General features: G+C 36.7%; 1 protein-coding gene across 1 annotated transcript in view; it reads right to left on the bottom strand.

The window, feature by feature from the left end:
- The window catches only part of AKT3 (v-akt murine thymoma viral oncogene homolog 3), a 143,874-nt gene that overhangs the window by 29,924 nt on the left and 100,648 nt on the right, over positions 1-13,302 (bottom strand). Inside the window, exons 8-9 of the mRNA XM_009321256.1 lie at positions 8,057-8,179; positions 5,925-6,053 (exon numbers count right to left, since the gene is read on the bottom strand). Of these exons, the coding sequence (XP_009319531.1) occupies positions 5,925-6,053; positions 8,057-8,179 (252 nt within the window). The remainder of the gene's footprint in view (positions 1-5,924; positions 6,054-8,056; positions 8,180-13,302) is intronic.

A 13,302-nucleotide genomic window follows, 5' to 3' on the forward strand; every position in this document is an offset into this window, starting at 1 on the left:
CACCAGTGACAAAATGCTTTTTCTGCCTCTACCGCAACATTTTATAACCATTTTATACCACAACATTCTTAGAAAATTCAACTTCAATTCCTGTAAACATGGTAAGAGTGTTCTTTCTTGCTATAACCATGCCTGCAGTACAGGGTACCATGCTTCCCCTTGCTGAAATTCAGCCACTGAACTTTGATGGCCAAGTTCTAGATTTTGGGTCACCCCTACATCAAAGTCATATCCTTCCCAAAAAGAAAAGCTGTAAGTAAAAAATTAAGTGAGAAGTGAGGAAAGACAGCAGTTGCTCCTTGATAAAAGAGTTTTACGTTTCATTTCTCTGAGATAAAACTCAGTGAAATAATTGATTACACATGATGTCTCTCACTCCCATTTCGAAAAGAAAGATCACTAAAAAAAATACCGGCCAAACAAGCATTGTGTAACTGATCTTAGTATTTCCTTCATCTCCACTGGTCTCATCTTAAAATAAGTTATAAGACATGCAGATCTTCTCATGCCTATGGACAAAGGCTATGAATCTACTCTGGTCTTCTTTATTGTCACATACCTTTAAGTGATAGTAACTGCATAAACTATATTGAAATGGTCTTGCTGTATTTTTTTTTAAATAGAATACTGTTCTTCTAGGAATGCATTCATCCATCTAGCCTGTACTTTTATGCTAATAAAACTTAACAAGGTCCTACCATTTTCCCTGTTATTAAATACACCTAAATATCATTGATCATCTACATCTATGAAGAGTCATTTGAATGATCATCCATGAAGTCCCTTACATATTTGTTCATAGCCAAAACATCTTCTCTACTGTTATTAAAAAGATTAAAAGCTTCAAAATGAATTTCTGGTATTTAAACTTGTATCTCCCGTGACACCAAAACTTAGTACCACAGTGATTGCCCTACTATAACTAAGACTGTGCACTTAGTCCGAAGAACTTGAACTGAAATGCAAAGAGCCAGAAACTGCAATCTCATGTAAGAAATTACCCTTACAGACGATCAGAGCTGCAAGAACTTTTATTTCTCTGCCCAAGTAGCTTCATTTCCTGAATGTTCTATTAAAGAAAGTCTGTGGAGGTCTGTATCTTTATTAGCAGGTCTTTGATCCCTAACGATCAACTGAAAACTATCAAAATCCAAACTGCTTTTAAATGCGCCGCAGGTATTTACAAGTACTTTCTCAGTTTTATTATTTCCTTATTAAGCAGGTGATTCTGTCTGGAAAAGAAATATTGTCCTGTTCTGCCTTTGCCACTGCAAAACTGCAAAAGAAACATTTTGTGGTGTTTTTCGGAAAAAAAATCAAGAATATATCTGTGTTTCCTAAATGGGATCACAATTCATCTTTTTCTCATTGGATCTATGTTTATCCTCTGACACCACAATGACCTCTAATGTGACAGCTTACATTGAAGGATAACAATGGAAACAGTCTCCTCTTCCTGAAAAACTACTAAGGAATGAGAAATTATAAAGTATTTTATACCTTTCAAATGGGGAATACCGCAGATTCTTAGAGCAGAGGGAACTATTAAGTATTACCACTACACTTACACACACACAAAAAAAAAGAGGCTTGCATTAGTTCTACTGCAGATGATAAAGGAATTTCACTATTTATCAGATAACCAAATTATTCTCAAAAGACTATACAATTTCATAAATAAAAAGCGACTTATTCATTCTTCAATAATTGTGACCAAAATGTACATCTGTACTATAAACATATATAAGCCCTGCTATTTGACAGTGGCAATTATTTTCTTCCCAGAGGAGTATTCATATCTTACCATCTTTTATGCTTGGCACATAACTATGTAAGACAAGCACAGTCAATGCTATTTTAGTTTTCTTTACACTGTAGAATACTGGTGTTGGATAACAGGGAAGGACTAGGAGAGGACAACAGAAGGGAATGTACCTGTGGACCACCTAGCTGGAAGCCCTGCACATCCCTGTAACAGCACAGTGCTTGGTGCTTGGTGAAGGTACGCATAAACTCCCAGCACGAACGATAAATCAGTGATGGTTCATAAAAATAATTCTAGCTCCAAAGAGGAAAACTGGCTTCAACCTGGCAATCTCATTACACGTTTTGTTCCTGTGGTCCACCATCCATTTGATCTTCGCAGGGACAGGGGCATTTTCTGGACCTACCACATATCAGCACAGTCAGTTTCAGGTCCTATATGAAAGGTCAGGCCCTATCAATGTGAGATGAAAGAGCCTTTTCAACAGAGGGCGGGAAGGACTACTGTGATCTCAGAAACATAAGGTTTGCGGGGAAAACGCAGCAACAGGTATGCTTATTTTCTGATTAAGAGTAATTCTGAAATCAGCTTGGGAAATAATTCTGTATGGATCCACAACGACACCTTCACCTGAGAGAATGTCATGCTACAAGGAAATCCACCTTACTCTGGCTTAGCTACATCCCTGTTTTCCTGTTGGAAGCAATTGCAATCGAGTTTTTGCAAAAAGACGGAATGGCAAGCAGGACTCTATGCCTCAAACAATGGTCCAAAAAGCATTTGGAGAACCAAGCTCAGGTTCTTGTTTGGAACTGAATCTGCAACGCTGAATTAATACAAAAGAAAATATTAAGTCAGTTCTCAGGCTAGGTATAGATTCCTGCCAGTGCAAGGTTCCTGGGTCAACTGCATCCTGGCTGGTAGACAGCAACCTCAGGCTACCCTTGCGTGTTACACAGCACACTGTCCTAGTGTCCTCTACCACCAGCCAACAAGTACATGGGAAACCGAACCAAAAGGCCTGCAGAAGGGATGCACCCATCACAACTGACCTAGATGAAAGAGGATGATGCAAGGGTACTATTAAAAGGACTGATGCTGAATGGATTTCTCCACATAACTGGAGAATATCTTGCTTCTAAAGAAAGGCTAAAAGGTATCTGCCTCTGCACTTACCACGACCAGGCAAAACATAAGAATATACTGCCATTTGTCTTGGGATAAACAAGCAGGAATTCACCTGGTAACAGGATTAAAGTCCAGCTGTAACATTAGGTTCTCATGATCTGCAATTTGTCAAAAGGTAGTAAGTCTTTGGCATCTGGTAATCATTTTTGTGGCCTGAACTGCAACGAGAAGAAGTGATTTTTGCGCGTTCATTCTCTGCCACATGCACATGAATAGACTGGAGAACCCAGTCTCTTGACGGTCCCTTTATCAGTCAGCTGTCCCAGGTATAAAAATAGATACAGTTGTCTCAGGTGAGCAACTATCCAGCCAATGCACTGGTCAACACTATTGCAGCAGCAGAGTACGAAGGGAAAGTTTACTTTTTGCAATGGTGTCCATATACTGCTAACTTCACCCTTTTAAATAAGAATGTGTGGATAAAGGTGTTGAGTATTCTTACGCCGTATAAGTAACCTGTCTAGGTTGCTTGCTCTAAACCCTTTATCTCTGAGGTAAAAGGGAATGAGTTCTGTTGTTCCCGGGGTTAAGAGTCAATTTCCTTCAAGACAGATTTGTACAGGGTGGGTCTCCAAAAATACTCATAATGGGACGTGGAAGAGAGGAGTGGGACTGCTAGAGAACAGAAAGGCAAACTCGATCAAGTAACTTGTGGTAAGTGTCTAAAATCCAGAATAATCCCTTGCCAAGTTCGATGGAAGAGAGCTAACATGTTTCCAAAAGTAGGAGATGGAGAAGTAGATGAAAGCAACTGAACGGGATATTTGCACTCTTTGATAATGTTTTTAAGACTGCTGACAAGAAGACAATGAGGGGGTAAGAGCTGGCAATGACACCTGTAGTCTATGCCAGTGATGACAGTATCATCCCTTGTGTTCTTCTTGTTGCTGGAACAGATTCTGGGTGTGGAACACAAGAAAAGTGGCCACTGTACCAAGCCAAACAGGCGGATCTGCAACTTCTTCTAAGTAGCCATAAAAGATTCAAAGCAGGCTAAGAATAGCCTTTTCCTTCCTAAGGATTCTGGAATCCTTAAACGTAAGTAACTGCTGAGTGTCCCTGCACTAAACACAAAGGAGATGCCAGAAATTGCCAAACAGGATAGCAACAATCTGCATCCAAGTCTTCCTTGTAATCTATGGGGTGGGATTCTGCAAAGGAGAACAGGTATCAGTGAGCTGGTCTTCATAGCTAGAGCAGCTGGTGACTCACCAAACAGCTAAAATGAACACACTTAACCAAACAAAATTATTTAGGTACTTCAAACCTGCAGTGTGAGAGCATGACTGCTCAGATTTCTCTTCACTGCTGAAAGAACCAAGGAAGATGGAACCAGAGGGACGAAGAGAAAGTTCATGGCTCCTAAGAATACTGATGTTTCCTTTATAGTTCGAGAAAAAGAATGTATCAAAAGATCTTGCTATCATCCAAAATGGTTTCATTATCTCTACGTACCGTATTAACTTATAAACAACTATCAGCAGTTTCAATTTCCTCCCTGAGTACAAATTGGAGGAGACTTCAAATTTGCTTTAAGAGGTTTAGAAAGACTCTCAAACCCGCAAACCTGACGGTCCTAAAATCTTCATTTGCAGCCAGCAGTATCCAGAAGGTGATGTGCACCAGTTTCCTTGACATCCCTTAATTGTAAGGTTCAGAATAAAAAGGCAATCTAAACTTGCTTGTTGAAATAGGTTCCAGGGGTTCTTGCTGCTACTCAGGATTCAATACTCCTGAAAATACGAGGGTAAAGAGCTATGCTGAATCAGTACCTCCTCCCTTCAAACTAAGGCACATTCTTCTTCAAAGACGATATGTAATAGAGACTTTCTGGTGGTGCTGAGTTGCTCCAAGAGGTGGGCAATCCTTTGAAGAATCCTTCTTAAAACAAATGGTAGGACTGAAGGGCCTTGTAAAGCCCCTTAGGTTGACTAGAAAGTTGTCTCAGTATCAGGTGTGCACTATGTCAATTAGCAATCCTGAAGGCTGACAAGAATGGAAATAAAGGCTAATTCAGCATCCACAGAATCCTTGGCGTTAAGTAAAAAAATAATGCTGGCTTTCATGTCAATACTGGAGCTGCGTTTGGCAACCCCAGGGGAGAGGCAGAACAACATTTCCGAGCACCACAATCAGTACTGTTGACTGAAGCCAGACAGGACAAATACACAATTTTGAGAGTTTTTCCCTTGCTTTTTTTTCAGTAGGCATCAGTGGCAGAGCTGTCAGCACTCATACTGGAACAGATCATTTGGGTGACTTGAGCTTCCCGAACAGATTCTCAAGTGGCCAAACGAGAGCTGCGAAGGGAACCAAAACAACATCCTTGTGTCCATCTTTTTATCAATTCTCGAGAAGTCTGATGTTTGGCACTCCGAGCGCTAGCTAACTGTAAAGATCCCATACTCAGGGATGCTACTTCTGCTTACATACTAGGAAACAGCTAAGTTTTGGTGCCCACCTCAACCAGTTCCGAGGTTGATACACTCAACTGTTTTTAGCAGAAATATCTAAAATTTCAACTCCCTCTCCCTGCAGCTGGGGAGTTCGGATAAAACCCAGCAAACTCAGTACCTTCCTATTCCCCCTCGCCTCCACTGAGGCTATATAAACTCTAGTTATACAGCTCAGTTAAGCAGGATCATATGTTCCAAGTGACAGACAGATGGAAGATTATTTTTGAAGAAATCATCGTAAGATAAAAACTTTAACGGAGGAAGGCAAACACGAGAAGGAAAATGCACGTTAGAGGCCTTTTTAAACACTAAGAAGTACAGCATCAATATACATACAGTCACCACAAAGAATAGTAGCACGCACAATTCTGAATAACAACTGCATAGTATTAATCAGGCAGACTGTCAGTTCTTTACTACAATGAACAGTTTTCAGCATACAAACATCACAGTCTAAAATTAAATTAAAAATAAACATTTTATACTGTATTACAAGAATATAGTCTAAATCATACCTCGGGTGCCAGGTATTCTGGAGTACCACAGAATGTTTTCATAGTTGCTGCGTCTGTGATTCCTTCTTTGCAAAGTCCAAAATCTGTGATTTTTATGTGTCCATCTTTATCCAACATTAGATTTTCTAACTGTGTGTTGGGGGGAAAAAAATGTTCCCTTAGTACTTCATAGCAGGACAGGCTGATGCAGTACATCAATTTTGTAAAAAGATACAGAGTTATTGCTGGCAATAGAATGTAATTTGTTTACAATTTAATTGTACAATCTAAATAATTATTTAATACTTTAATACAGTTTACAATAGTAAATCCCAGGTCAATCAAAGCATAACCTTTCATTCTGAAGTTTTACAAGTTTGGTGCATCTTCCATAGAACGAAAGCAAAATAATTTTCTAAATATTCTCAAGATATAACCACGTAATCCAAGGTTACAATCATGGCTGTCATTTGGTAAGACTTCATACGTTTCCTTTGCCGTAACATGGCCTTCATTTATCAAGATGCACTTTACTTACTATACTGTCATGAAACAGTTAGTCGATATCCATAAATCCTTAAAATATCTGCATCTTCCACAACCTTTTCAGTAACAGACAAAAGTGGGGGTAGAGAGGCTACTGATAAGAACAAAACCCTGAGGCAAATTCCTCCTTGTATACTTGCAAAGGACACTGTTCGTGAATTGTGTATGTGTACCTCTGCATGCTTTGCATTGCTTTTTAAATACATGATTCTTGCTTTGAAATGTGAAAACAGAATATAGCCTGTTAAGAAGTATTTAAAGAACAGGAATAAAAACTACTGCAATATTTACTGTGGACTATCTCAAAAGCACAGCTAACATCACTTTCCCAAAAGCTTTTTATTAGCAATACTTTAAATCCAGATAGAACTAAAAACAAGTAAAACATACTTCTGAACAACTTTTATCAACAGAAAAAGGGTTTTTTCATAATTCTAACGTGTGTAGTGAAAATACCAACAAAGAACAATCATAGCCCTGTCTTCCTAAGTCTGCATAAAGCCTGAAATACAATTCAAAGGTATATATTTCCTGTTGAGTCTAACAGTGTCATACAAAGAAGATGCAAAGTAGATTACACCAGCAACAGAAGATTAATGACGTCAAATTCCTCTTTCCTTATTATTTAGAATTTAGATAAAAAAATCACGACCTATCATTCCTTGACCAGACAATTCCATATTTTTCCAAGATGTCACACCATTTCATGTTATTACAACAGGTTCTGCTACAAACAGGTAACCCACTATCTTGTTTTCTGTCTGCCTCCCTGAGCAGCACTTGCCTACCATTGCCTCCTCCTCCTCAGTTCCCGTACAAAGGAGTCCATGAATGAACTCCACTAGTGCGCATGTATAATGGATAAGCACAATTTCCAGCACAAGAAATTAAAGGCCTGTCACAGAAATAAAATAGTCTCATTGTGGAATTTAGAGGTTCCTCCCATGTAAGTTAGAAAATGTTCCTGTTGAAAGCAGAAGTTGTTTTCCATAGAACATGGTCATACTGTGTCACAGAGTACCTGGAGCTTCAGGCAACAGAGGATACACAACTGTATATGCAGGCAAATCTAAGACAAACTACATTCCAGTATTATGAATCTTTCCCAAGATACAAAAGACAAAATAATTTTTAAATTAAGGCTAAAATTCTTTTCCTATTGAAGTATTCTGAATTGTTTAAAATGTTTTCAAATCATACGAGAACGTAACTCTTTGGTGAGATAAACAGAACGCAGTCACATTGTCCCAATTCCCCGTTTCTCTTGTTTGGGGACATTGAGAATTATATTTGAGATTTGTGTTGAAATCTAAGTTAAGTTATAAGTAATGGGGGGGGAAAAAGGATCAGAAGTTTAAATCTCCTTCAAGTGCTATTACTAAGGTACGCTGTTTCTTTTTTTAATCAAGTTAAAGTCAAGTAATGTACCCATCTATACATTACGATATCAAACGGCTTCCTTCAGCACACACAGAACTTTAAACTGAACACAGATTTTTTTTTTCCCCATTAACTCTGAATAGTGCAACTTTATAATTACTTCGTGTTTGTCCCAATAGTCTCTGCAAAAACAAAAATTTGATTACTTTTTTTTTTTCTTTTTTTACCTTGAGATCACGGTACACAATCTTCCCAGAATGCAGATAGTCCAGGGCAGAGACAATTTCTGCACCATAGAAGCGTGTGCGGTCCTCTGAGAACACCCGCTCTCTCGACAAATGGAAAAACAGCTGCAGGGTAAACAGCAGGGACAGGATTGTAATAATTACTGATTTAGTGGGGGAAATTAACACAAACATAAAACACCTCTCATCACCATATTGTGATGATAGATAGTGTACTCTCAGTGGACACTCAGCACTCTTAGACAGCAGCTGGCTTATCTTTTCCAGGTTTCCAAAGGGAGAAAGCGAGCTGTTAAATCAGCGTTTTAATCAATATACCAATCTTGTTTAAGGCATTCTGCTTGCTACTCATTTAACCTTCAGTTACCAGAGGAAAAAAAAAAAATATGCAGCAGCATCATTCTGTACTTCTCCCTCCACCACTTCCTCGGATTTTTATTTTAAGCCACTGAGAAATATCACTAAAATACCCGCATTATGGTTCCGCCTTAAGTTTTTCAGTAATTTAGTAACCTTCCTTTGAACTGAAAAAAGCCTAGTTCTTCAGTAGACTTCGACTGAGCAGGTGAACTGGCATTTTACAAAAGCAGCACACTCATACTACTAGCAATATCACAGTCACTAGAAAAAGCACACCAACAACTGCTTAGGGCTTATAAAAACAAATCTATGTATTTAGTGTACTTCTTTGCTACAATGTAAACATTTCTTTGGGAGTTTTGTCTCTTCTTTAATAATTTATAAGTAACAGCACTTTGCAGACACTTTTTCAGCTGAAGTCTTTCAGTGAAAAATACTAGTCATTACGTATTGCCAGTAACCTCAGCTGCAACGATAAGGTGAAGCTCTGTAAGGTTGTCAGCATCTTATTGGATAAAACATCACCCTCAGAACCTGCAAAAACACCTAAAAAAGCAGAGTTTGGCTATTTAATTCAAATGAACTCTAAATGGCCAGTTTTATTTACAGTGTTAAGGAAGCTTAGGAAAGTCCTCAAGCAGAGATTATTGAGTATGTTTCTGTATTCTGCTCAAGATCGAACGGGCTGCCTGCCTTACTCCTTCAAGTTAGAACGTTTTTGGTTTTACCACAAGAGCTAACAATCAACAAAACAGAAAAACAGAAAATGTGAACATTTATAAATCAGACATGGAAATCCATAACAACAATGCGGGGGTTTTTTTTATTTTCACTGCTAAAAATATCAATTAGACGAGAATTCCAAAATGGCAGGGTAGGTACAAAATAAAACCCCAAAACCAACCAACCAAAAAACCAATAACGTGCTTAATCTGCCATTACCGCATCCTACTTTACATCTGTAGGAAATCTACACTGCTCACACAGCACAGAACAGTGTAAGAATTACTGCAGCTATTTTCAGTATGTGGACTTTTCAAAATGTAATTAAGAAGTCAATCCTACAAAAAACTAGAAGTCAACTTCTTTCCTGAGAGCTGTGCTTCAGAAAATGTTTATTACTTTCTTCTGAACCTAAACAAACTTCCCACTAAACCGAGCCCTTTGGCAGCATATATTTGTATAAGCAGAGACTTCACAGAAGACAGAAACTGCAGTACGATTTAAAGCAATTATTTCATTTTTGTTCATTGTATTTCATCCCCCTTTCAATCTCTTTTTGAATTCTCAAGACACCCTGTATAAAAATGGAATACCTGCATGACAAGGAGGATCATTATTTTGTAGGTATTTCAACTGCTCCTGCTGCTCGTTTCCCTGTTTAAGCACCAATCCCTGGTGGTGACATCAGCCCTCCCTGTAGTAACCTGCTTTCTGTACTGGCGACTGCTTAATTGCCAACGCAAACACAAGACCCATACAGACTAAGCAACTAAGTCTGCCTTCATGAAGTGCCTCGCGTATTATACAATTGGGAAAAGAATAAATAAGTTTCTCAATTTGTGGCGTCTTTTCCACACATTTTTGCAAGACTTAAATGGGAAACAAACACCGCTACGTAGATCTTCATCCAAATAAAGCAAAATACAAAATTTAGGTAATTTATGCATTTATGTCTGTTTTGTGGTCTCTTTCATAAATAATGAGGTAATGTCACTCATTTTTAGTTTTACTGTTTTGATGGACTCAAAGTAATTCAAAATAAAGACCAACTTTCAGATCACTTTTTAATGTGTACAAATTAAACAATTTATTTTGTTTACAACAAACACATTCCAAAAATTTATAATATAACCTCCAGTTAGCCCTACATTCATATCTATGCAAAAGGACTATTGCAATTTTCTGCATGAAAGAGAAATAATCCAGTAGCTGAGCAGCAAAGTCTGAGAAAATTCTAAAACCTCAGGACACTTGTCAGCAACAGATGTATTAGTTTCAGTAAAAAAAAGTACCCCAATTTGAATCTGAGAGTTGATAACCTGACAAGTTAACATAACAAAAATTTATTTTCTTTAGTGTTTATTTCCAATAAAATATCCCTTATATTAATTCAAAATACTAACTTCAAATTAAAATGACCAGCTAGAAATAACTAGCAACAGTTTTGTTTGCCAGACTGAGTTCCTAAGTCAGTTTATTTTAACGTTATATATGACACTACAGTCACTCTTCATAAGCATTCTTCATATTATTATAGCATCTAACAGAGCTGTCATCAAACCATACATGCTAGTTTTGAATGAAAAATGTACATTTAGATATAAAAATGCATGTTAAAAGTGAATTCATACATTCAGATATATGCTAAAGATACTAAAGCAAATTTTAAAATTATAGAAAAATCTAATTCAGTGAGATCACAGCATTATTTTAAGTTAATTATTTAGTTGGTTCACTATTTCGGAATAATTATGACATCAGGCTCTATTTACAATTGTCAGAACATGAAGATTTGATTTATTAAGTCAGAGAAGGAAAAGAAGAAATCTGATGGAAGGTTATGAAAAAAGCTTCCAACATTTGCACTATTTATTGATTTACAGTTATTAAATATGTGCTATAAAATCATTGGAATTGCAATAGAAATAGCTTTGGCACAAAGAAAGCCATTTTGCACATAACATTTTTTATGGCATACATGAGGGTGCTATAGTTACAGTCGGGATCAGAGCTATAAATTTCCTGGTATGTCTTTATTGAAAAACTGAACAACAATGTTTCCATGGGTTTTTTTCCTAATAACAAATTTTAATGGAAAAATTTTAACAAATAAAAACAAAGATCAAACATAAAAGTATATTCAACTGCAGATCCAAGCATGCCAAAAGACACAACCTTATATCAATCGATATGTTAAACTTCTACACATGCTAGTGACCTATTTAGCATGTTGAAAGTTGTATGACTGGCTCTTGCTGTTGTATATTGGGTTTGCTCAGCTCTGCAGTTAAACACATTTTATATTGTTGATTTGGCTCTTTTGCAAAGCATTTGCAGTAGCAGCCTTGAAATTTTGAATTATTTGTTTATTGTTTCAGACTTTATACTGCTTCTAGGCACGTTCTATACCCAAAGACATACAGCACCCTTATCTTGGAATATCTTAATTTTAGGCTAAGGAAGATTCTCTCATTTACTTAGAGTTTAAGAAAACAAAACAGGACACAACCAAGATAAAAACGACAAAGCTTACAACAATATTCAGTTATTTTTCATTAGGTAGGTTGTAAATCCTCTGTCTTTTTTTCTAGACAGTAATAGCACTTGTTCAATTACTTAGTTCTCTCTTGCCTAATGAATTGAAGTAAGCACTGTGGAAAAAAAAATGCCAAGCAGAACAGAGATTCAGAATTCCGGTGTGGAGAAACCATCTGAACAAATTTAGAGTCTAATTTTATTATACAGATAATTGCCAATTAAGTTTGTTACAAAGTAAGGAATTTGGAATTATCCTGAAAGTGCAAAGCAAGGAAGTTAATCAACTTATTAGTCAGCTGAATCAGTGTACTCTGCAGAGTAATGTATGTAATAGATTTCATTCCTAAGGCTTTTCAATCTTTAAAGCAAAAAGATTTCATTCCTAAGGCTTTTCAATCTTTAAAGCAAAATACTGGAAATAAAAAATGGGAAACACACACTCCAAAAGTATTCCCCAACAATAAAGAGCCATTCCTAGAATATCATTTTTATACCACAATTTATACCATTCTGTGTGGCCTGGAAGTTGGGGGAACACTGTAATGTACTACTAACGTACTGCAATCACATAGTACTCAAAATTATATGGGTTACAAAAGGAAGAGTAGGCAAATCCATACTAGCAGGAAAACTATCAATACAGCCTTACACATTTTTTTCAAAATGTTGATAGGACAAGGGCAGCAAAAATAGTACAAAAATGAAGGGGTTTTCTTTTCTTTAAAGTAGGCCTGTGTTTGTCTGTAAGTACTGATAGTTTTACTTATTTAAAAATATTTACACGCATATTCTATATTTTGAACCAAAATAAAGAACACAGTTTATCATGCAATACTGCATGTCCTTTTTTTACCACTCTCATAAAATATGCTATTTCAAAGTCTTGATAATGGAATTTGGTCATCTCAACTAAGCCAGATGGATATTTTTTTTCTAAAATAAAATTTCAATGTCTTAATGCTACTTTAATGTAATTCCTTCAGTATAACAAAGGCACTGGGAAGTAATCACAATGTTATAAGTATCCTTCTAGCTCTATACTGCAACATAGTGTATGATCAATAGACATTGCTAAACATTTCATCCGCAGAGTCCAACAGCAACACTAAAAAAAGAAAAAGTTAAGCTTTCAGCTCACAACAAAGATTTCAAGATTGGGCCCTTAAGCAGCAGAAAATTAACTGCAAAAGCTGTCAGTACAAGGAAAACGTATTCAATATTTCCATCTGAATAATTTGCTTGAAAAAATCCTCTAATGTTTTGCTTTAATATATTTAGCTACAGAACATGCTTTTTTTTTTTTTTAAAGGAAGTCAAAAGAGAATTCGATACGGTAATACTTTGTACATTGTAAAAAAGCACACACATAGACCAGTAAAACTGATGCAGTTACACTTTCATTATAATGTGTTCCCTTATCAACTGAGCCTAACTAATTTGAAGTTACATAGGCAAGGTAAGGCAAAGATAAATTGCTACTATTCTGGCGGGACATCAAATTCAACACGGATCTAGATTTTTAACAGGTATAGAAGATTCTTGTTTAGAATCATTTTAACACAATTTCTTCTCCTCCAGAATGACATTCAGTGACCCCTTCCTTGACT

Source organism: Pygoscelis adeliae, unplaced genomic scaffold, assembly GCF_000699105.1.
Source record: "Pygoscelis adeliae isolate BGI_AS28 unplaced genomic scaffold, ASM69910v1 Scaffold463, whole genome shotgun sequence".
Taxonomy (NCBI): domain Eukaryota; kingdom Metazoa; phylum Chordata; class Aves; order Sphenisciformes; family Spheniscidae; genus Pygoscelis; species Pygoscelis adeliae.